The sequence below is a fragment of the Numenius arquata genome, chromosome 19, assembly GCF_964106895.1.
Source record: "Numenius arquata chromosome 19, bNumArq3.hap1.1, whole genome shotgun sequence".
NCBI classification, from domain to species: domain Eukaryota; kingdom Metazoa; phylum Chordata; class Aves; order Charadriiformes; family Scolopacidae; genus Numenius; species Numenius arquata.
Genome location: NC_133594.1, coordinates 11,374,178 through 11,398,992, shown reverse-complemented (window position 1 = coordinate 11,398,992; position 24,815 = coordinate 11,374,178). Strand labels below are relative to the sequence as shown.

The 24,815-nt window shown below is 45.0% G+C and overlaps 1 protein-coding gene across 1 annotated transcript in view; it reads left to right on the top strand.

The window, feature by feature from the left end:
• NR6A1 (nuclear receptor subfamily 6 group A member 1) overlaps nt 1-24,815 on the top strand; it is an 83,231-nt gene that overhangs the window by 9,757 nt on the left and 48,659 nt on the right. Inside the window, exon 3 of the mRNA XM_074161147.1 lies at nt 6,788-6,847. Within this exon, the coding sequence (XP_074017248.1) occupies nt 6,788-6,847 (60 nt within the window). The remainder of the gene's footprint in view (nt 1-6,787; nt 6,848-24,815) is intronic.

Here is a 24,815-nt window from a genome sequence, read left to right as displayed (position 1 = left end):
CGTAGGAGAAGCAAAATTCCCAGTCTTGGGACAAAGCCAGCGTGGCCGTGGAACAGGGTGTCGTGTGCTGGGAAGCGCTGGCTGCGGAGCAGAGAGAGGTGTGGGAGTAAGCGCCTCTGCTGCAACGCGGTAGCAAAAAGCGCTACCGTGGTCCTTTGGAAATTGAAAGTAGGTCTTTTATGTTTATTGCCTGTCTAATACTGACAGCGCTGCATTGCCATGCTGGTATTGTAAAGCTGCATAAAATCCTGATGCCGATCTCTTAAAATATTGGGAATCGCCCCAAAAGATTGAGGCAGCCCGATAGTCTTGGCTTATTCAGCTTATCAAAAAGATTGAGAGTAATTACACTGTTGAGTTACAGCTGCAGAGAGAATATCTTGGGTAGTTAGAGGTTCCTAAGGAGAAGACAGACCCAATATAAACGAACTGCAGCTATGAATTCAAATTAAAAATACAATTTCAACTGAATATAATTTTTATTATTGGCTATTACTTCCTTTTGTAGGCTTTTTTGTCCTTGAGTCAGGACAGAGTGTCTTTTAAAAACAGATGAGCCTTGTGAATAAGTGAAATGCAGCATTCTGAAATTCTCATGTGAACATCTGTACTGATGAGCTGCCTCCGTGCTTAAAAGCCTGGCTTCTTCAGGAATTTAGTATTTCAGAATGTGTAACTTTTATCAATGAAACGCTTTGAAAATGAAAGGAAACATCACCAAAGGGCTGGAAAACATTTCTGTATTGATCTGTGGAGAAAGCTTAACACATATCTCGGTTCACAGGCTAAGAAACTAGATGTTTTGGTGAGATGTGTTTTTAGGCTTGATCATCGCAGTTTCAGTCCCTGTTGAATGAACACTCGGGGCACTTCGTGGAGCTCTCCTGATGGCCTGTATTCAGTGACTGAGGCCATGCCTGGAGGCTTTCTCCATCATAATTATTGTTTCTAAAAAGCTTTGCTTCTTGACTATGTACAGAGTTTTCCCTTTCTGTAGCCTAAAAGTCTAAAATAAAATGCAAAATTGATGTGACTCCCCTTTAGAGGAAGGGGTTGGCTGAGAGCCACCCTAATGAACCTTCCTGGTCCCACGGGGTGGCTCGGGGCACTCCATCTGCACCAGCCCGTGGCCCAGAGGAGCTGCTGGCCCTCCCGGGGCAGCTGAAGTGGCAGCTCTCCAGGGCACCGCGCTCCGCTTCAGAAAAGGCGGCATTTCCAGGGCTTCTGGAAATCTAGCCCTTAGTGTATGTGGAAAAGCTGATGCCGCAGCAACGTGCATCTCCTTTCTGCTTTGATTTTTGTGTCTCGGGAGGCATTTCAGGAATCCTGTGACTTTTGATGGCATCAATAAATCAGATACCGTGCTGGCAGAATTTTACTGGAATGTAAACAGGCGTTTGAAATAACAATGTCTGTGTAGCATTTCTTGAGGAGTAGGGTGCAGGTATAGCTCTGTATGTCCAGGGAATGTTAAACTGCTGGGAGTGTTGGTAAGCAGGAGCTGGAGCGTTTGCCGTCTTAATGAAAACAATTCAAAATATTTATCATGAGGTGACCTTACTTCCCACTCCTCTTTCCAAACAGTGTGTGTTTTCGGTGTTAAGGTGAGACAAGAAGCCCTCTCCGATGTAGGGGAAAGGGGAGGAATGTCTCTGTATAGTAAAATTTAGCTGATAAGGGATAATGAATCACCTTTAACTCAACTCTGGTGAGTAGTAGGATCTGGGGAACTGCAGGCTGGCCAGCCTCACCTCGGTCCCTGGGAGGACTATGGAGCAAATCCTCCTCAAAGATGTTTCCAGGCCCTTGAAGGGGATGGGAAGGTAATTGGGAATGTTCACCATGGGATTACTAAGGGGAGACCCTTCTCAACCTTTCTCATTTTTTGATGAAGTGACTGGATCTCTGAACGAGGAGAGAGCAGTTTTGTCATTAACCTGAAGCAAGGCTTTTGATGCAGACTCGCATATCATCCTTGTAGCCAAACTGGACTACCAAGGCAAATGTGGGTGAAAAACTAACCATGGTTCAAAGGGTAGCAGTGAAGAGTTCAAAGACTAACCAGTGGCCAGTTATTCAGAGGTTGTCCTTGGGAGTCAATATTGGGGCCAATATTGTTTAGCAGTTTCATCAGCCATCTGGGTGGTGGGATGGAGTACCCTCATCAGACTTGCAGATGACACCAGATTGATAGTTTGGAGGGCACAGCTGCTATTCAGAAGGACCTCAATAACCTGGAGGAAAGGGCTGATTGAAACTTCAAAGTTAAACAGAGCCAACTGTCAAGCCCTGCATCTAGAGCGTAGTAACCCCATGCAATGGTACAGGGGAGCAGCTTCGCAGAAAGGACCCGGCATCCTGGTGAACCTCATGGTTGTGAGTCAGTGAAGTGTGCTTGTGAGGTGAGCTCTTTGCACGCTGTGGGTGAGGGGGTGTTGGGGACGTGGCAGTCACATCTGGAGCACTCTGTGCAGTTCTAGCCCTCCCAGCAGAAGACAGGCTGAACTCAAGTAGGCTCACTGGAGGGCTGCTGAGATGGTTGGGGCTGGAAGGCATGACAAATGTGGGCAGGCTGAGGGAATGGCAGTTGTTTAGCTGGGAGAAGAGGAGGCCAAGTGGGGATTATCCAACAGTATTCCCAGTCTTTGAAAGTGGCTACAAGAAAAAAATGGAGCCAGGGTTTTCAAAGGTACATGGCAAAAGGCCAATACAGTACTAATGAGTTGCAATAAGGGGAAGTCCTACTGGATGTTGTGAAAGGGTTGTGGATATAACAACTTAGTGGAAGTGACGCAGCACTGGAACAGGGGTCCAGAGAGGCCGTGGAGTCCCCATCCTTGGAGACTTTCAAAGCTTGAGTGAACAGGCCCCGATCAAGCTGACCCCATCTTGAAACTAGGTCTGTTTCCAGTGCCAGGCTCAACTAGATGAGCTCCAGAGATGCCTTCCAACCCAAATTATTCCATGACTATAGAAGTGTAATTATGCTGAAAGGAATTAGGGATGGTGTTGCCAGCTCTTACCTAGAAGTACTGATGCCTCAGTTCCAGCTTTTGGAGGGGGATGTCTATAATCCTGTTACAGTATCTGTATTTTTTTCAAGGTCAGAATTCTTATTTTTAGTGTTCATGTTTCAGAAAGTCTTTACTAAAATGTTATCTGACTTCCTGAGATTTTACTATGCAAATTTCCTTCTGTTTGCAACCTGGCTCACACCACCATGTCTTTACCAAACAGATCCATGTGTGTGATTGATCCTCAGCAGGGCAGCAGCTGGTCAGAAGCGGTGTGAGAAGATGCAACTCACTCACTCAGCATGTTCTGCGTGTTCTGGTCGGGGTATCCCTGTGCTCGCTCAGGGTACCACGTTTTCCGTACCGCACTCTCCCTGTAGGTGAGACGACAACCTTTGGGGAGGGGGTACCTCAGGCACCGGTACCTTCAAAGTCCAATGCTATGTCCCAGGTTCAGGCTAAGTTCATTTCTAGGAGTAGCCCGTGTCCCCCTTCGATTAGCATAAACGGGGACAAGGGCAGTCAGAGGTCAAGAGAAGTTCAGAAAAGCATAACCTCTTTTTGGTGGTGTCCCCACGCGTTCCTGGGCCTGCAGAGTTCCCCGAGCTGGCCTTGCCATCATGTTTACTCTACAGCTGTAAAAGTCAAAGAACAAGGCCTGGCTTGATACAAGGGAAGTTCGGAATCAAGTGGCTGAGAATAGGTAGCATTGTTGCTTAAAACAGGAGAAATAATTGATTTATGTTATGGTGGCCAATTAGGCTGTAAAGTGAAAAACTCTTAAAGAAACCCTGTGGCTTCAAGGGAGCTTTTTGCTCTGATTCCTGCTCAGCAAATAGGGGTACCCCAATAAGGGTCATCAGCTCCACGAGCTAAATTATTAATTCCTTTCATGCCACTCAGGGCTTGTAAACAGTATATAATACAGGAAAACAATTGGCACTGTTCACTTTCTGGGCAGAGGAGAGGTCAGAGGGTAAATAGTTGTATTGGCAGCAGCTGCTCTTCATAGCTGAGCAGACTTTGGTCCTTTTCATCTCTTAGAGCAAACCAGTTTCCAAAATCTTAGCTGGGCATTAATCCATATCTGCGCTCTCTTAACGGAATTGTTTTTAGGAATTTAATGTGTTGCATATCATTATGAAGATAAAAAGGGCTGGAGGGGAGGGTGAGGAGTTATGGATAAGAGAACAAAACCGGCATTGCCATGTTTCATAAAGAGCTGTTTGAGATTTTTAATTTACATGGATGGGAGAAATCTTAAAATGCACCTATTTTAAGGCAAGTTGTAGGATAAGTACTTGTACTTTTATATGCTTTATTATAAAAAATGGAGTATGATTTTGAGATTTAATGGGTTATAAATACCCCCCGGCCTGCAGCCTGAGGACAGAGCTGTTGAGGTGTTCCATAGCCCTGCTGTGTTGGGCACTGGGCTGGCCGCTGCGTTTACAGCAGCACTTGACAGCACATTGAGGCAACTCTAACTTCAAACTTGAACAACCGGAGAGCTGTGACCACAGTGTTAGCCTTGCTACACATATTAGAAATAGTAATTAAAATATATATTTTTCAAGCATGAACTGAAATGGTCCTTTCCTAGTATGGCTAGGAAAGACTGTTACACTTCTGTTTATGACCCTTAACAGGGCGGTATAATGAACAATCTAAAATTATGGGACTTGAAAAATCTGCAGTGTCTCTCTCTGAATGCTCACCACTCGGAAATTTCTTCTCAGAAGGCACGTGTGTTATTTGGTTGCTTTTTGAATGATACTTGATAAACTATTCCAGATGTTTGCAGGTGTAGCTTACTACCCAAAGCGACTGTTACTGGCACAGTGGCTTCTCAAGTGGTCCGGGCTGCTGCCGGCCCTCCTCGCCTGGCCCTGGCCATCTGGCTGCTGCTCGGGCCGCTGACCCCTCTCTGCCAGAGAGCAGCAGGTAACCTTTAACGGCCATCTGCTAATCTCCTCCTCCAACCTTTCTGAAAGCTGCCTTGTGCTCGATGCTGAGATTTACACGGGCTAAATCTTACTGCTCTCAGAGGAGTAAAAGTAACTTTAACGCTGCACTTAATTTTTGGGTTTTGCCTATATGTGAAAGCATATGTAGCTTTCAGTGGGAGAACATACGAAACTCTTTCCAGGTATCTGACATTGCCAAACTGCATATGAAGAATCTTTTTTTTACTTATAAAAATGTGTATGGTTTATGACCTGCTAGCTCTTTCAAAGGGTTAGAAGTTCCCACAGTAGGGAGATTATAGTGATATGGTGGAAGATGCAAAGTCCAGTTTTTGTCTGTAAGCAGACTGGAGACCTTTAACACCAGCTGGGGAGTGAGGCTGTCGGAAATGCTGCCGTCCGGCACGTCGCGTGCAGCTTTCCAAACAGTGCAAGGACTGCGTGGAAGAGCCACGTGAGATTCTAAATTAATGTTTAGATGTTCTAGGCAGTAAAATGTCTTGATAATTCCGTGGTGAGGAGGACAGGAATAACCCAGGACATTTCTTGAATGAATTTGCCGTTGTGTTTGTCGCTGCTGTTGAGCGGATTGGTATTTGGCACTGAAAGCTGCCCGCTTTGTGCTGCAGCACCCAGGAGGCTCCAAAGCAAAGGTCTCGTGAGGTGCGGCAGGAGGATTCTGTTAGCGTAAGCGAGGTGCTATGTCTGCTCTTCATTCTATAAAAATTTTTACATTTGTTTGTGGTTTGCCTAATTAGAGCAGAACTTTGCACTTTCCAGTGTAAACAGTTATCTTCAGGGAACCGCCGGCTGCCGAGTGAATGGGAATGGTAAGAATGTGAAACGCAGGATTTGGACTGACAGCAAACCCTGGCTGTGGCTGGAGTTACGCTCCTGGGGCTGTGCTCTGTGGTTAGGAATGTAAACTTGTAGTATGCATTTATTGGGTCTTAAAGCTAAAAGGGAATTACAAAATATGTAATTATGTGGTCTCTACTAGCATCAAAATGATGGAGGTGGAGACTGATTTGTTTGACTTGGGCATTAGTGGTGGTGTGCTAGGAGTGACTGTGGCTTTTTGAGACAGAGATCAAGCCCCAAAGAATGTAACTTTGTTTTACCTAATTTTGGGTTAAAGCTGACCCTGTTACTGGGAGATGGTTCTTTCCTGGTTTGGGTCCCAGGAAGCTGGTCCCTTCCCAACAGGCATCTGGCATTTGGTTCAGATCACGCTCCGACTTTGGGGTTTTTCACTGGCAAAGCACAGGAAGGTAGTTCAGTTTCTTCTTTCAGCTGTTAGAAAATAAAGCTTTTTGGAGTGTCTGTATTTAAAGACACGTGTTTCTGATGTTGCTTCAGATCAAATGCCAGCATTTTGCATGTTTGTCTCTTTCTGTTGGGAATCTTTTGAAGGTGCATTGAACACAGGTGGGAGATCATGTCCTTTCCTCCCACAGTAATGCTCCACTTGATTGATACTCCAGTTGATACTGTCTACAGTTTAAAGCTGATATTCAAGGTTTCTTTGTGCTGGAAGCTGTTCTGAATTGATATTCTCAAACCCTCACAAGTTACAGACTATCAATATGACCACTTGGAAAAGTAGATCTGCAGATAATGTTTGAGAGAGAAATATCTTGAAAGAGGAAAGGACAACATTGTTAAAAATTAACTGTTGCTCAAAGCAGCTTTCTCAGGTGATCAAAGATATTCCTATTCAGTTTACGTGTAAATGAAAGTTTTCAAAATTAAAGACTTCTTGGTACCATGCACATCACAACTTTCTCATTTTCACTTTCCCATTAGCTACAGATGTGGAGCAGATGAGTTCCTCTTCTCCCGTCCTTCCTATGAACTCCATGGGCAGTAAGTACCCCTTTTCTTGCCACGTGTGATGAGGTGGAATTTCTTGTTCTGAGATAATTCAAAGATAGGAATTCATACTTCATGGTAGAGACTTTGAGCAGTTTTAGAGCTAATGCTTACTCAGGGAGGTGAGGATTCCCATATGATAGTTGATCACATCTTTCTCACCAAAGTAGCACAGACCAGGTCTGTACATCACTATTTACACCAGCAGAATGTAGGTTGCAGATCTTTTTCCACCAGAGATATATCAGTGAATTCTGTAGGTTCCTGTCTGTTACCTGAGGTGCTGGTAAATTACGTTGATGGAAAAGTATCTATCTTAAATGTATGGGTATTATACTTGGAAATCTATAGCCTGGGATTTCTTGTGAAACAAAGCAGTTGGTGAAATCCTTCTCAATTTCACCGTAATTCTGGGCCTATAACTTTTTGAGACTTTGAAAATCTGAGCTGCTGGACACCTAAAATAAAATGAATTAAGAATTCTTTCTTAATACTCCATCTAGTGGTATTTGCTGTGTCCAAGGACCAAATGCATTTTGTCGATTATAATCCACTAGATGGCAACAAGTCCTTGTCAGAGCTGGGGAAGTTACAGGCGTAAATTCAGAACAACTGTGCTCCCAACGGAGGGATGAACTCCACAAATTTCTCATTTAAAGCAACTTTTCATGTCATTTTTTGGAAAGTCTCTGGATTTTTCAAATGTGGCAGGCTATTAACTGACAGCTCATTCTAAAAATAATGCTCAGATGTTGAGAACGGCTAAACGCCTTCTGGAGTCAGGACACTGTCCTTTCCACCTGTGCCATCCTGCTCATGGACTTGGACTTAAGTTTTATTGGAGAACTTTGGTGCTTTGGTGAACTGTGATTCCTCTACAGTGAGAAATATGGTTCCTCTTTATAATGAGAACAGTCATGTGGAATGAATGTATAATAGGCTCAGAGCTGCAAATGTGAATAGTTATTAGTGTGTTGATTAGTAAAGCACACTTTTGTAGGCATCTAGCTAGGTTTGCATGTAGTTGATCGCTTTTATATGGAAACAGGTAATTTCACATGAATACGTAGAACAATTTAAGTTGCATTTAGACACCTGTATAGTTTATGAAGATACACTGGCTAATATTCTGTTGAATGTTTATAACCTGACGTAGCTCAGATTTACTGCATTTGGGTGTCTCATGCATTAAAAGGTACTAAACCAAAATTTTCCAGTGTTCTCATATGGTAATGTGTCTGCCAAAAGCTAAAAGCAAGACTGTCCAACATGACCTGAGCAACGCTCTCTTTTTCCCATAAATAATTGTATATTATTGCTAGCCTGAATTTGTCTTGCTACAGCTTCCATGTCTGTTATCTCTTGCTAAACGGAAAAATGCTTGTCAAACTTCTGTTCCCTATGAAGATATTTATATAAACTTTTGATAAACTAAATAAACTGAGCTCCTTGAGTTCTTTTGATGTCTTCCTGTCTCTTGATCGACCCTTCGGTGCTGGTGGGCAGGCCAAGCTGCAGCAGCGGGGTGCGGGCACGCTGGTGGGGCCGCTGGGGTCCCCCCTGCTGGTGGCAGGGCTGGGGGACAGCCGGGCAGCGGTGTCCTCAGCGTGCTGCTGCCAGAGCTGCTGGCGATTCCTGCTGGGGCACTTTCCAGCCCTCCCCAGCCATTCAGCTTCTGCGGTGGCTGCACCGAACGTGCCAGTGCTCAGTGTCACCCCGATGTGCTCGGTTTGGCCAGTGTCCGGGGCAGGTGGCTCTGCGGGGTGGTGATCTCTGGTAGGGAGGGAGCAGCTGGTGCCAGAAACATCTAAAACTTCCCAAGCATGGATTTTGAATAATTCTGAACATGTCTGCTAACTTCTCTTCCCTTAGCACGCTTGTTCCCTTGCTGTCTCATTACCAAACATGATTAAAGCAAAAAAAAAACTTGAGGATTTTCACAAAAGAATAGAAAACTGAATTTTTAGGTTTGTTTGTGCATCCAGAGTACTTGAGATCAGTGGTGTGTCCGCTTAAGCCTCCTGCTTGTCAGTGTTAGCAAACAGGGGGACGGCCCCTTGACTGGTGTTTTTCCTGTTTGTCTGAAATGTCTTATTCAGAGCAATCGCAGTGAGTGATTTTCACATTTTCTTGCAGTAAAGATGAACTCCTCTGTCAGTATTTTCCAATACTCCTCCTGTATTTTCTTTTGTACCTTCATACAGGCGTATGTGGGGGGAAAACCAGTAGGCTGAAATGTTTGTTTAAAATAATACACAAGTGCTTTCTTGTGCATCGTGTAACATCCCACTGGAAAAAATCCAAATTGTGCCTGCTCGCTATTGAGTGAGCCTTCCGTTTTCACGCTGACAGATTTGAAATTTCAAAGGCAAAATGTCAAACTGCATCAAAAATGGCTCATTTGTCTAGTTTTCATAATGATTAAGCAATTTGGTGGGCATGCTTTCAGGCTGTTCACTTTTGTGTTAGTGTAGTAAGTTCTCTGTGTCAAACTCCTGTGCTTCCCGAGGGCTGGGGGAAATGCTGGCTGCGGGTGGGTGAAGCGATGGAGCAGAGCCTCAGCCTGCGGCAGAGGGAGAGTCAAAGCCCCAGTTTTGCAGAGTTCGGTCTGTTCAGTTTGAAACTCTGAACTCAGTGCAGCTGCTCCTGTATAAAATGGAACAAGTTTAAGTCTTTCAGCAGAGCAAGCAATCGGGGATTTATTTTGAATATTGGCCTAATTGGAGTTTAAAGTCATTAGTGAGTTGTTCTGACTTGAACTGTAATGCGAGCTTAGGGGAGAGCTATTGTGTGGTACCAGCACCGCATGTCTCAACAGGCAGCTGGGAAATAATCCTGTAAAGCGACCGGAGGAGGAAACAAGGCGTAAGAGAAGTGCTTGGACTCTGTGCGGTGGAGGGATGTGATACCTCGGCTCTGCAGCGCAGCATCCCCTTCCCCGCTCCGTCCTGCCCTGCCCTCTCCTCACCCAGTACGGCATTTGGGGGGCGGCGGGGTGCACCCCCGCAATGAGGAACGCTCTCTGCAGCAGCATCTTCAATCATGGAAGATTTTCTGCTTTGCCCCCTCCCATCTCCTATTCCTGTCAATCCAAAGTCACACAACTTCAGTCCTTAGTCATTTCTCACTGATCACTTTATGGGACCTGATGTTATGGGACATTATGGGACATGATGTTCCATGGTTTGTCTCGCGCAGGAGGAAGTTTCATTTCCTATAACCAGGTGAAGGTCATATGTAGGTTTACACTTTACTGATAGTGAAAGTAGAGATTTACCAAAGAGCCACAAAGAGTAAGGTGTCACCTTTATTAAGATCGGGTTAGTCACTCAGCTGTTCTGTCTCCCTTATGCCCCTCTAAAAATCCCCACACAGTTCTTGTGAGTACTAAGAGCATGATGGAACTCCCACTTAGCCTGGGTTAAGTAAGATCACCGCAAGGTGTCTAAATAACAGTGGAGGAGGGACCAAGGACCACATCACACCGTGGAGTCCAGCGTGGTGTAAAGTCCTTAGGAGGATCTGTGCTGAGAGCAAGGTGGCTTGGGAGCAGAGGCGTTGGGAATCGGAGGGGAGAGCAGCAGAAGGAGGAGGTTATTGTTTTCATCCCTCGTCCTCTGAAATGCAACCGCTTCCCAGGCCGGGAAGGTGCTTGTTCAGTAGCGATGGGCTGGCTGTGCTGGGTTATGGCGAGTGCTGTGAAGGGCTGCAATGATGCCATCCATGGTGGTGGCTCTACTGCGATCGCTTATGTGCTGTAAAACAAAGAATGGACTTGGTGGGTGGCTGAAACACGACCAGGGCTGGCACCTCACAGCGGCTGTCAGCTGGCAAAGAGCACCCACGCTCGTGAAGGAGCTGGATGATGTGTCCTGGCCTTCGGTGAGGTATCGGCAGAGCCACAGACCTGCCTCACCCGGTTACTGGTTGGCAGGTGGTGAATGGCAGTGGTTCTTCAGCAAAAGGCAGAAGTCACTTTTCTTGCGGGAAGGACGCCCCGAGCTGTGCGGCTGCGTGGTCTCCGAGCTGGCTGGTCCGCAGTTTGCATTCATTGATCAGTGAGTTGATAGAAACAAAAACCCACCGACAGCAATGAATGTTGATTGCAGCCATTAGATGCTAAGGCTGTGTAGCGCCAGTCCTTCACAGCGCTCTGCTTCTTCAGGGAACAGCTGGGACTGCGGTTGTCCTGACCCCGGGACACACAGCTATTTCAGGGCTTCTTGAAATCTTGTTGACTTCTGGAAAGTACACTTTCACAGGGAGAGTTGTAGAAAAACATTCTTCAACTTGGAAACTACATTAAAAATATGATATAAATTGCCTTTTTTGGTAAAGGTGGTTGGTTTTGCTTGGTTACTCCACTTATGCTACAGATCCTTGTCCTCTAGCTGAGTGAGGGCTGCGCCTCATCCCAGAGAGAGACGTCCTGCTTAAATGCCGTTATCATGTTCCCACTGAGTCTAATTCTTGGCCATCAAAAGAACTACAAGGCCACCATGTTTCCTGAGGTACCCACTGCTGCTGACAAGTGGTTTATCGCTTCGAGCAACTGTTTCAGATGGTGAACTTCTGCGTGGTTTGAGATTTTTTGACCTTCTTTATGGTGGGAAGGCTCTGATGGTATATGTAACTGCCAGCTGAACCACCTTCTACTGGCATGTGTTCTGACGAGGGCTGTTTTTGGTATTTTAATGCCACTCGGTTGTATGATACGAGCATATAAAGGCACAAAGTGCGCTCAAAGGAACAGCCTTAACTTTCAAGAGCCTGTGCTTTCTCGTGCTCCCGAGACAGGTATCTATTTTATTAAGTGCTGCCCATCCGTGACCATATACAGAAGTAAAATTATGTATGTTGCAAGGTGTTGTCTTCTAGAGCAGCCCAAGACAACACTCCCTGGCACGTGCCTTGAGTCTTTTCTTCTCGTATGAGTTCTGTGGTCCCTGCAGGGGCAAAACACCTTCCTGAGCTCCGGTGAAGGCAGGGGCTGGTGCCCAGTCCCACATCCCGTCACCCACACGGGACAGGAGGATGCCACGTGGATGTCCCTGCCTTTGGCCTCCTGTTCCATTGAAAGGAAGGGCATTTTCTTGCTTGCCTGGTTGTACAGCGACAGCGTGAGCTGCAGGAGCAGCTGGAGGGTGCTGCGAGGGATCCGGTCCTCGGCCAGCGTTCCCGGTGAGCAGCTGCTGAAATTGAGCGCAGGTTCCTGTGAGCGCATGGACTGACATTCCAAAGCTTTTTCCAGCGAAGCTCAAGTTGCCAGCCCAAATGGAAAGGAGGTTTCCCTCCCGATCTGGCCTGTATTCTGCTATTTTGAACATACACAGTGCTCAGATTTGTTTCCAAGTATACCATATGGTGTGGATACGTTACTGCTTTTGGGCTGCCCATACAAAACCTTCCATTACTCTCAGATACTTTGTGTTGCAGAAATTCTGCTCTAGTATAAAGTTTTATTATTTTTTTTTAAAGAGAAAACAAACATTTCTTATACAGCAATTCATTTTTTGGAGAAAGTAGAAGAACTGGAAAAACTCAACCTCTGTAGCTCTTAATATAATCTGTAAATCATGACCTGTTAATGGCAACCATATGTGAAAAACTAGGAAGGTTCAAGCTTTCCATTTAACAGAGGGTTTGTGATAAACCTCAAGGTACAGTCAACGGTCGATGGTTTTTTCTAGTTCTCAAACTCACCGACAGCGTTGAATGTTCACTGAAGCTATCCAAAGATGGCTGTGTACATGCACTGTACATATTTTCCATGCATATGTTTTCCATAGAGTAGCAGTGGAAACACTGCTGAGGACTGCACATTCTTTATTGTAAAGCCTTAAACTGCAAGTATTTTAATTACGAAATGGAACCATGAGGACTAATGAATTGCAGAAGTGTAACGCCGCAGTTATGGATGCTAAGTTGACCTAGTGTTTCTTAAAGCAGCTTTGAATGTATGTGAATTGCAGTTGTGAAAAAGCCTTTCTCCTGTGGATATGCATATTCTAAATAGCTACGTTAAAGGGTGTTTATGTTGTTTCAGATTTCTTCACTTTAAAATTCACCTTGAAAAAATATAAAAAAGCAGGGGGACACCCATAACTGTAAACTAAGACAAGTGAGAGCAGGGAGGAACTACTTTCTACTGGAGTACTTAGAGTCTGTCTGTATCCCTGCAGCTTCCATCCCCTCTCTTCTTGCTCGAGGGTTTTTCAGGGCTCTGTCTGTCCCGATGCCGTGGGGCAGGTGGATTCTCCGCAACTGCTTGGTTCAACTGAGGTGACCCTTCAATGGCAGGAACATCTTACTGGGATGGGACTGGTCACGATGCTGGTTCAATCCCTCGATCCCAACTGCGTTAACTTGACCCTCGAGTGTTCCTGGCAGTGGCTGCGGTGGGGATGATGCTCCCAGCCTGTCGGGCAGCACAAAATATGCTTCACCCAATGGTTTCTTCTCTCTGCTCGTCTGACACTCGGGGCTGCCGAGATGTTGTGTCCCTCCATGCTGCAGGGAACTTGCGGGTTAAACCTTCCAGGGCTGTCTCTGCCAGCTGAAAGGGTGTCCCTGACCCAGCAGCGAGCTGCACCCCACGGGCTCACAGAGGGTTTGGTGCTGGACCACTGCTCAGGGGGATCTCCCCAGCCCCTGGAGCGGGACGGAGCAGCCTGGCCTTCAGGGCTGTGGGTGAACCACTGCCTGAGAAGTCCTTCTGAGCCTCACATCATTTTTAATATAATCTAGAACATTATTGGAACAGTTTAACTGCAAGTTTTAAACTGAATATGTAAATATCTGCCTAAGAATGTCCTGGTTAGCATAAATGAATTGCATTATCTTTCCCCTGAAAAGTGGGAAAAGGGATTTATTCTCTTTAAATTTCTATATTGCATCTGCCTAATTATCTTCACTTTTTCCACCTGGCTTGCATGGTTTGAGAGAGAGGAATTATTTCCAGCTTGTTTGTTAAAAATGAAATCTGCTGCTGTATCTGCAATGACTCTGCTGTGAGTGGAGCCTATAGAGTTAGTGGGAATAATCTGTCACTTTAAAATTCTGGAGACTTGCTTTTAATTCAGAGTATTTTCTCTTGTCATAGGGACTATTAAGTGTTTCCCTGAATATCCCGAGCTGATACACATAACAGTAAGCGTATTGTCTAGTAAAGTACTTGAAACAATCCACTGTATTGATTGAGCTGTTTGAGAGATGAGCTTCCTCCCAGAGTACAGTTTGCAGCCTGCCCTTAAACGGGCTGATTTTAATGGCATCATTAAACATTAACTGGTACTGAAAATCAAAAGAATTCTCTGAGAATTAGTCTCACCTTTTTCTTGCCATCTTTTTGGAGTAGGAGCTGGTGGAAAGAACAAAGAAAAAGTGAGTTAATAACAGTCAATGCTCAGCCTGGAGTGTTGAGCCTCAGGAGTGTCCCAGCGTGAAGGGTGACTACATGTGGTAGGTGTAACATAAATCAAGGAAACTAAGTTCAAGTCAAGCATGAAATTTTAGTTTTAACAAACCAAAAGTGTTTATATTTAAACTACATTGTGAGAGAGGCTTTTTCCACTACTTCCTCCTCCTTTTGTACCTCTGCTGACCTTCGACTTGGTAACTTTCATCTTCTCGTTTCATCATTTGAGAGCTTGAATTTCTTCTGAATTGTTGAAAACAAACTGTACGTGTTATTTCTATATCCCGGCTGCACACTCCTTCCCTCTTGCGAAGTTCAAAGCTCTCCATCAGCTAGATTTCTGGACAGATTCCAAGATGATAAAATAATTCTCCGGAAACTGTAACCGGGCACTATGTCCAAGGCTGGGGACAGGCTAAGATGAAACCTTTACAACCGTTCCGTTGTTGGAAGTTTTACCTTCAGAACTGCATACAAAATCCATGTTCTCTTTTCACTCTCTGGGAGAGAGGGGTACGTGTGTGTATAGACATACGGATGTTTATATCTGTATAGTGTAGGGAAACATGGAGAGGATTACCCTGTTACAAGAACCATCTGAAAGCCGCAGTAGTGAGCACTTACCAGCACAGCAATAGGGGTTCTCTTCCACACAGTCCTAGTGCTTTCTCTTCTTATTGTTGCTCAAGTGATCACAAAACAGGTCATGTCACTTTTCATTTATTTTCTTCCCTGTTTTCCTTCCCTATTGAAGTGTCTTTGTGCTTACTGGAAGCCCGGACGGTGGGAAGCAAAGCAGTGGCCGCAGCGTGAGCCGGGGAGCAGAGTTAGGCAAGCCCATACTCAGTGACTCTTGCCTGAGCCTACTGTACAGGAACTTTTGTTCATTTTTTGGTGTTAGCAGTAAGATGCTGTTGAGGTTGTATTTTGGGGCCTGCTTAGTTTGGTCCAACACACCCTAAAAGTTATTATCTGCACTGAATCTTCAACATACCTCCCCCTCAGACTTCTCTTGCCGAGGAAGCACTGAAACTAGCCCACAGTTGACAGTTGCCACCTCTATTATTACTCTTAATTACTATTTTCCGTCATGGAAAAAGCACTGAGTGGACCCAGCACCTTCCCTGGATGCCGAAGGCAGCCAGCCGTGGGACGTGGGTCCCTGACGCTGTCAGCTCCCTACATGGAATGCCTTGTATCGGAATCCCTGTGCGGTTCATCAGTGTGATGACCCGAATTGGGGAGGCAGCGGATTGCTCAGGTAGAACTTTACAGTGAGAATATTGTAGATTCAGAGCATGTGGGGTTTGGGGAGAATGGGTTTCTGTACGGAGAAAATGCTTTCCTCAAAATATGCCTATAAACCCTGAAACAGAGAGGTTACCCTGAACGTTTGAAACGTGGGGACAGGATTTATTTAATTCTGTGGATGTTTCTGGTACTTTTGTGTATTTATGGTGCCTGGACAATTGTTACACCCCAATTCAGTCACTCTACTAGTTCCTCACAATAAAGCTTTTATTTATAGCAGGGCAGGAATCCTAACAGCACTGCCCTAAAGTGTCATGAAATAAATTTAACATAACATATGCATCTGGGAGTGAACCAGGTGGTTCTCGGGCTACTACTTGACAAGTCTTGGGACTATTGAAATTGGGGGACAGTTACCAGTCTGTTCCATTTGCCCTTTTAGAGTATAGTGCTGTGATGGTGATGCTAAAGAAAATAAATGCAGAGCTCTTCTGGGACCTGAGCAAAATGCAGTTAATACCAGTTTCCAGCGATTTATGGAGGACTTACCAAGTTATTTTGATCTCATTTTGACAAGCTTCCTTGTGGATGCAACATACCCTAGGCTTTTGTAAGGTGTTTGACGTAATACCATGTGACAACTTAAAGTGGTATGATACAAATTTGCTGTGGCAAACGTTAAAAGGATTAAAAAATGACAAACGGGTAGGTCTCAGCACAGATCTCAGTGGGAACTTGGTGCAGGAGACTGTTTGCGTCTCCTAAACCACTGCTGATACTGGCCTGGGAGAAACATAGCGTCAGCAGGTTTTGGGGTTTTTAGACAGAAAAGTGACGTAAATCTGGATCGCTAGATAAATCAAGCATAAATGAATGTTTCAGTATAGTCAAATGCGAAGTTACATGTTTGGAAACAAGGAATATAGACCATGTGTGAACAGAAAGGACTCCGCTGTACAAAGCGGTACTTGCTATGGTAGATAATTAACTGCACGTGTGTGCACAATCTCACTTTTTTACTACTGTGCAAACAATGAAATACTGAACAGGGAGAGAGGATGGTGCATCTGCATCGAGTGCTCCTGGAACGGCTGAAAAGATGCTTCCTCCTGTCTGGTACAGGCTGCCCAAAAGGGATCTCTGAGCTGAACAGGCTTCCGAGAGCAAGGAAACAATCAGAAAGACTGTCCCCAGGAAAATAAAGCTCTCCAAAGGAAAGCAGTGAGGGTGAGGGAGTTTTTTCCTGTCTGTTAATATCTTTACCTGCACAAACGAGCCAGTCAGAGCACAGGGACAGTGCCCTGGGCTTGGTAACGGGTCTGGTTTTGCAGGGGGAAAACAGAAGTTTGAAGCTGGGTGTCAGCAGGGAAAAATGGTTTGACTTGATCTTCAGAAACCTGATGTGTGAACTTCTGTTCCAACAGTGGAAACGGAAGCTTCTGTTTGGAAGAGTGCAAAGCTTTTTTTGAACTCCAGGGAGGTGATTTTGCAACAAACTGAATTGTTTTATTTTATAAATAATTTTATACTATATACTCCTTGTTCTTGGACAATATTGGACTAAGTCTCAGCAGGTGATTTTAGCAGAAGAATGAAACTATTTGAGGTTTGATTCTTTTTGCCAAACATGATAATATTTTAAAATAAGGCATTTATGAATGAGCTAGTCTGGATGTTCTTGCAATCTGACATCCCAGGTTGAGTAATCAGATGCCCTCTATTTTTTTTAAGCACTTTACTAAAGTCTTTTCAAGCCACTGAAATAGTGACGTAGTTGTATTTCTTAAACAAAACTTGGTTTTCCTTTGTGGAACAAAGGCGCAAGCTCTCAGAACAGAACCCTCCATCTCCCGTTACCTGATAAAGGGACTATTTGTCAAATTTGCATGTAGTGAGAAGGGGGCTGGGGCTGGAGGACATGGCCACAGTCTGAAGCTCCTCGCTGACCGACTCAGGCAGGGCTGATGGTACGGGATCAGGCTCCAGCTCGCTGTCCTGCCTCCAAAGTTGTTTTTGTGCAAGGTGAAGGGATCGGACCCGCCTGCCTCTTCACCGGGTTCTCCCCAGGACTAAGGACAGTTTCACCCAAGCAAACTGGGAGGAGATAAGGAGCTCCTCCAGGATCATACACAGCTTCCCAGCACCCCAAGGGGTGTTTTTGTGAGTACCCCCGCAGGGATGACTTCTGGAGCGAGCTGCATTCACGAGCTATCTGTACCTGCAGCATACATGGAACAAAACTCATCTCAGCCCAGGATGTCATCTTAAATAGTGCATCTTCACCTCATTGCACATAACTTCAGAAATTGTCCTTGTTGGGGGGAAAAAAAAACACACTACCTTTTATCCTGTCTTTTAAGATAACATTTGTTGCAGTGAAGATTACTGTCTGTGTTAGACTCGTGGCAGCGAGGAATGGGAGATGTACTCCTGGTGAATTCCTGCGGTTGTGCTGTGCCCTGACACATCTAATGCTGGGTAAGCAGCTTCTGTAGATATAAATAACACTGTCTCTTTTGGTCCATCAAACACGCTAATAATTCTTCATCACTGAAGTACTGCCTTGCTCTAGACCTAAGATGCTTTGTATTCATTATGGTGATAAACTTAGGCTAAGTACTTCTTCAGAAGACACTCCTGTGGCGACTGCTCTTCTTGGCTGGCAACTCTGTGTCTCTGCAAAGATCAGAAAGATTTCCCGTGCTTTGTGAACTGAGGTGTAGTTCCTGTGCCTTGGTTCCGGGAAGGAGAGAGATGATCCTAACTACAGACAATTCTGTTACCGAGATTGCTTTCTGCCTTTTAGTGTTCTAGAAATCACTGGCACAGCCCTCAGCCTGACAGTTGTCTTTGCAAAAATTAGATCTTCTGTTGCAGAGATTTGCCTTTTTGCTCTGAGATTGGAAGGAGCCGGACTTGGCCAGGCTTTTTCAGGGTGGGGAGGGCAGAAAAAGCCACCTGCTTTCATGTTAGTCTCAAGAGTCAGACTGAGGTTCCCGTGTTACTGTTTCTGAACTGCATAAAGTAGCTGGAGATGAGGATGGTAAAGAGAATCCTGTTTTTTGGAACTGAGGTCGTCTTTGGTTTTGATGAGCCAGTCCATGCGCAAAGCGGGTGCTGGGTGGGCTCAGCCTGGATGCGGTGCCTGCCCTGGCAGGTGCCTTTCACAAGGAATCATTTCAGTTTGTCAGTCCGAGATACCGAAGAAATGCCCAGAACCTGCACGTGCAGTTGACAAACATGGGAAAACGTCCTGCAAAGTAATCAGGAGAGAAATTGGGAGGTCTTTGTTCTGTTTGTATGGCCTGATCTTTAACCACTACACTTGACCACGATCCCTGTGACAGAAGGGAAGGGCCATTCCTGAGCAGGACATTTCACAGGTGGCTTCCTCGGCTCCAGACCAGTGACATGACCCCAGCTTTAATTGCTGCAGAGTGTCCCTGTGCACACACTGAGCATACGGAACAATATAAAAATACAGATTTTTTTTTTTTTTTTTTCATCTGTTAATAGATGCTTTTATATTTGACTCACTGTTTGGCATATTAGCAATTCTTGCTGGATAAAGCTTAAGTTATCTGCTTGGGAAGCAGCATGGATGGAGAGGCATCAAATGAAGGATTTGCTTTTCATAATCGTAATGTCTCCTCCCGATTCACTGATAACCATCCCTTTGAAGATAATTAGGTTCTGTTTTTCAGCTTTATAATCCAACAATTATCTGATAGACAGGCTTCAAGATTTAGAGTTCTTCTCAAAAGGAACGCCTCTAAAAATCCCACTTTTTGGTTCGGTTTTGGCATCACGGCACCTGCGGGTCAGTCTGACGCTGCCATCTTGTGAGGCTCCATTTCATGATACGCTTCCTACGATACAGATTTTACTCCCAGTCACTGAAGGAAAGAGAATGACGTGACAGTGACGTTGTAATGAGCAGGGGAAGATCTGTCCTATCATCTCCCAGTTCTCCTCCCAGTCGTTGTGACATTTCTTGTCCCCTGCCAAGGCCTAGCTGAGCTGGAAACGCATTATTCTTTCAAGGAGAGGGATGGCTTCCTCCGGAGCCGAGTGGGGGCTACACACAGAAAGTGCCCCCACCTCAGCTTTTGCCAGATGCTGGAATCCCATTTCCCGGATCTGGTTAATCCCGTTTACTTGCAGCAGGTACCAGGAGGCTCCACGTGTCTAGTTGTCCGGGAAAAACGTTATTACACCCTACGCGTGGGCTAACCCCCATGACGGGCCAATTTCCACTCGTTTCATTGCTGTTGTTTGACGTTTTCACACCAAATTCCTTTAGCCTTGCTTACAAGTGATCTCAGCCACAGTGTGCACACACAGCATTGACTTCAGAGACCTTCAGCCGTGTTTCGTGCTTCCCTTTACGCTGCTTGTGGCTGGTGCTCAGCCTGAGCGCAGGAGCATCCTGTAACTCTTCTTCAGGTGTAAGAATTTAAAATAGAAGTATCTTCAAAGACTCTTGTAGAACAACTGAGTATGATTTGGGGAAAAAAAAAAGGCTCTCTCTTATGTCTGGTTACCAGGCAAATATTCTGTTGGAAGAAAGACTTCCTCCCCCTCTCTTATATATTTAATTTCTTTGCTTTTGTGTGCTTTTAAATATTGGATGGATGTGGATATGACCCCCAGGTGTGCAGGACTCAACCATTCTTTTCTGAATTATACATTTAGCCTATTTAAATGCAGCCATCATGTGAAACAAAAAGGAGAAAATGTACTTATGTTCATTTAGAAGAATGATCTTTGGATAACGTCACCCAAATATTGCTGGGTTTTTATCTTGCCTATAAAATAAATTGGTCCCAGTGTGCTGCGAGATGCACATAAAAGTTTGAATATGAAAGTAGCATAAAATTCAGATGACTTGGTGGAACTGGCTTTAGAGTTTTGAAAAAACTGGAGCGGATTTACTAAGTTCAGTTTATTAGGGGGTGCCATACTGGAGATTTTAATTGCGAATCTCGATCTATTGGCACCTTTTCTTTGTGCCCTTTGCCACGGCTGTGTGATGGCATCACCTACCTTTTCTCCTGGGGTGTGATGAGAGCACAACTGTGCTCGGTGTGCTTTGTACCATAGCTCTTGCAGTGCGATACGCCGCAGACACAGGATGATTCTAAAATTTGCCTGGTGTGCTGGTCTTTCAGTTGTGGATTCTGCAGTCGCTTAGTTATTTTTATAGTTTTCCCTTTACACTGAACTCATTAGAAATTATTTTCTAATATTTTAAGATACACTTTCTCTCCTTCCCCCTCCCAAATACTTACACCAAACTGGTGTGTTTGTATGATCTCTGTTTCAGTAATTGCCTTCTAACCAGAACAATTAAGAGCTGTGAGAGGAGAGGAAATTTGTCATAAAATGTTCCAAGTGGAAATCTCCTTTTATGCGGAAGGACAGCCCAGAAAGCAAAGGTGGATACACTGCGATACTGTCAGAATTCAGATAGCAAAATTGTTATAGTCACTAAGTAAACAGCAGGAGTTCGGGGGGAAGGTCTGGTTCTGCTCTTGGGCTGAGCAATCGCAGCAGCTCTCCTTCCAGCAACCGCGAACCACCTCGCTCTACTCAAACATTGCAGTATGTTCCTCATTTTTAAAGTAGGCTGCAGAAATATTGCATCTATCCACTGGTTTCTGAAGGAAAAAAATGAATTAAATAGGGCAAACAAAGCTGAAGCTAAGCTATTATGTATTTCAGATTGCTTAGTATTTGGCATGTGGACCAACTGCTTTAGATTATAAGGCATAAGCCTTTCAGAACCTTAAGTTATTTTAAAATTAAATGGATGACAGGCACAGGTCTGCTGCATGGATTTGATTTTCTTTGTGTCTTAGCAGAAGTAGTAAGCAGTGTCTGTAAGTATCTAATAAAGCTATTTTGTGCTATTATAGAGAGGTTTACCATGAGAAACAGAACTGAGACAGTACGACATTTTCAATAAAACAAATTGAACAGATTCTCAGAAATCTAGGTCACAGTAACAGATGACCTATACATGGTCCTAGTTTTTGATGCAACTGTCTAATCTGCTCTGAGAGTACTAGCCAGACATCATTCCTAATTGACCTTGATATTCAGTGAACAGAAAGAAAGCTAAAGCCACATGATATTTAAATCTTTAGCAGAAAAAAATATATGGCAAACTTGAATGCATTCTGTTTCATAACTAGAGTCTGTATCTGTCATGTGATCAACCTGCAAAGGTGTTGATCACCTTAGAAATCTGAATTTGAGACTGAAGAAATCTGAATACGAACAGCCATCCGTAACACCAGAACCAGAGGAGAGTTTTCGTGTCCCTGATATTCTGTTCTGCAGCTGCCCTGTCGGCTTCCCCAGGCTCTCACCGAGGTACGGTGTTCCCTGGCTGGCTGCGAGCTCCCTCCTGCCCTGGGACCAGTCATTTCGCTGGGAGCACAAGCCCTCGTGGCACCCAGATTTGAGGCGCTGTAATTATGTAAATGGGAGCTGCTGACTCTCCTGGCGCTGGCACGTACGCGGCTCCAAATGTAAATATAATGTGGGAGCCTGGAAATTACAGTATGGATGGCTAAACCCTGACCGCTGCCGTTCCTAGAGCAGACGCGTCCTTTTTGCTCATGGCATGGGACTGGAGAGGTAGCGTGATTTCCAGCAGGCACTAGGGGCTGGCTGCACGGGAGGAAAGGTGGATGTCTACTTCTCTCCTAAAGCAAACTCAAGGTCTGCTGGTAAACCCCAAAGTAACTAAATAGTAAAGCCCTGAATGCTCACATGACAAGGTACTTCTCAAGAAAGCTATAAACTAATGGAGGTTACCAAATTAAGAATTGGTAGACGTACCCCAGGAACGTTTGGGATTGACACCCTATGGTTTGCTGGCCCTCACGAGCTCCGTTCCAATCCGCCTGTATTTGGCTAGAAATGACTGTGTCCCTGCTGAGGGTGACTGTCCCCAGCAGCAGAGCCACCACCAGAAGACGGAGACGTCGTCTGTGGTGCATGGCACGCGGCTGTGGGCTGTGTTGGGGAGGAGCTGGTGGCAGTGTCCCGTGGGGACACACATCAGTCACCACGCACCGCTCCGCACCCGTCCACCCCGAGCCTTCTCCTGCCCTCCGTCACATTTTGGCCCAGCCTGGCCTCTCTGCGTCGGACACGGGCTCACCGCGGCTCTGAGCCACGCGGTGTCACAAAACCAGTGTGTGGGACTGGGAGGTGGGTAGGATGGATGGGAGCTGCCACCCAGCAGGCACAACGCCCAGGCTCAAGCTTCCTGCGCTATCCGCTCACACGTGCCTGTTTAGGAGGCACAATTAAAGGTTAACGCGGAGGGGGTTTGGTGTTGAGATGCAGCACCTCAGTGGGCTCAAAACCTGCACTTTTATGCCGCGGTCACTCCTGGTGAGTGTTTGTTTCCCTGCGTGATGGCTCAGGAGAGCTGCCGGTGGCTCGCTCCCGTCTCAGGCAGAGCAGGGAAAGCAAGAACAACTGAAGTCTATTTAAAAAGGTGATGTCATCACTCTGCATGTCAGCATGGCTTCTTATGAAAAAAAAACCCACCATGCTTTCATTTTATCCTTTACATAAAAATACCCAATTGTAGTCTTTTGAGTTCTTAACGTTTGAGTGATATTAATCAATACTGTGGTTTTGAAATGATTGCAGCATCTGCTGGCTATTATTGAGATAAAATGAAATTCTTAGGATTCCGCATTTTTTGTTAAATTGCCAAGTGCATTGCTAGATTTCAGCATAACTGATGCATTTTTATTGGCAACTACCCCTGTAATGCAATACTATATATTAATGTTTGTCACATTATATACGCATCGGTCTTTGGCGCCAACCACGAACAGGCTCAGAAGTTGCAGATAACAGGTTTCTTGGCTTTTGTGAGTCGTTATAAACTTTCTATTGGAATGGCCCTAACTGGAGTTGGGAAAATTGACTTTTGAATTATCTGTTATTCCTATGTGCAGTTTAAAAAAACCCAGCAGACCACATGAGAACAGCCATCCACATCCTTTTCCTATGTGCACGAGGGGATTATTCCCATGTCCACGCTGAGTATGCAGATGTTAACGGGGGTGGGTTATGCCCAGACATTCCTTTTATGGCTATTTTGATTAGGCAGAAGCTCTTTTTGCCAACCTCTAATGGTCTGTTTTCCATGCAAAGTAATACGCTTAACAGGTATTCCAACTCTAAGACCCAATGCAAGGGCAGAATTTAATTTTACAGTATTTTAGTATTTTAGCTTTTTTTTTTTTTCAGGCAGCACTTTCAAGGGGTAGGTTTTAAAGTCAGCCTCCAGACGAACACCAAGTATTAGCAGCTCTAGAGGTAACAAAAAGGGTTGCTGTATTTTAAGAATACCGTGGTATTTAATCTAAAAGTGCTTTGTAGGTAGAACCATCAATATCCTTAATCTTTATTCAAAAAATAATCCACAATATTTTTCTTCAAAGGCTTAGCTTAGATAGGCCCTTGTAAGTACCACCAGCAAGAAAAAAAATTAAAATAGCTTGATTGTGATCTAGCCTGATTCTTATCACCCGAGTTCCACTGAGAAGTAATACACCCAGGCCATTGTACTACATCAGGAAGAGAATTCAAGGAAATTATATAATTATTCAGACAAAACTGACTCCTGTGAAAAGTATTTACATTCATGTTTGTATTTCCAATGGTCTGAAATAACAGCTGAAAATTGTATGAGCTGGCCCCTCACGCGTACGGATGTTTTGTTAATCTTACAAGGATTTCACCTTTTTCAAACATTGGTTTTAGTCACCCAGTGGTTTTTTGCCCCACGTTGCTCGAAGGAGCAGCAGCAGGTCCACGGCCACCTCCTGGGCCGGTGCAGGGCATCGGCAGAGCCCCCGCCAGCCCCCTAGGTGCCCGGGGAGAAGGACCTGCATCCCTGGCTTTAACATCCTTCCCTTTTCCCGAGGTCACAAGGATCACATTGATGGAACAGGCTCGGGAGCAGCAAAAATCCCAACCTTTGTTTTCTGATGGTTTATGATACAAAGTATCTCTGCGGTTTCATAACAAAACCCGCCCATTTCACAGCTGCAATTATCTCCCAACTCTCAATTTCATTGTTTTTCCCGGGTGAAGGAGGGAGCAGAGCCCTTCCTGCCAGCGACACGGGCGCTGCTGCCGGCTCTGAGCGGTTAAGAGTCTCAGTAACCAGTCGGCCCGGGGATTGTACCCGCTGCTGGCTTGGTAGGGTCGGTAAGATTTATGGAAAAACATGGAAAACGAGGAGGAGCAGCCCAA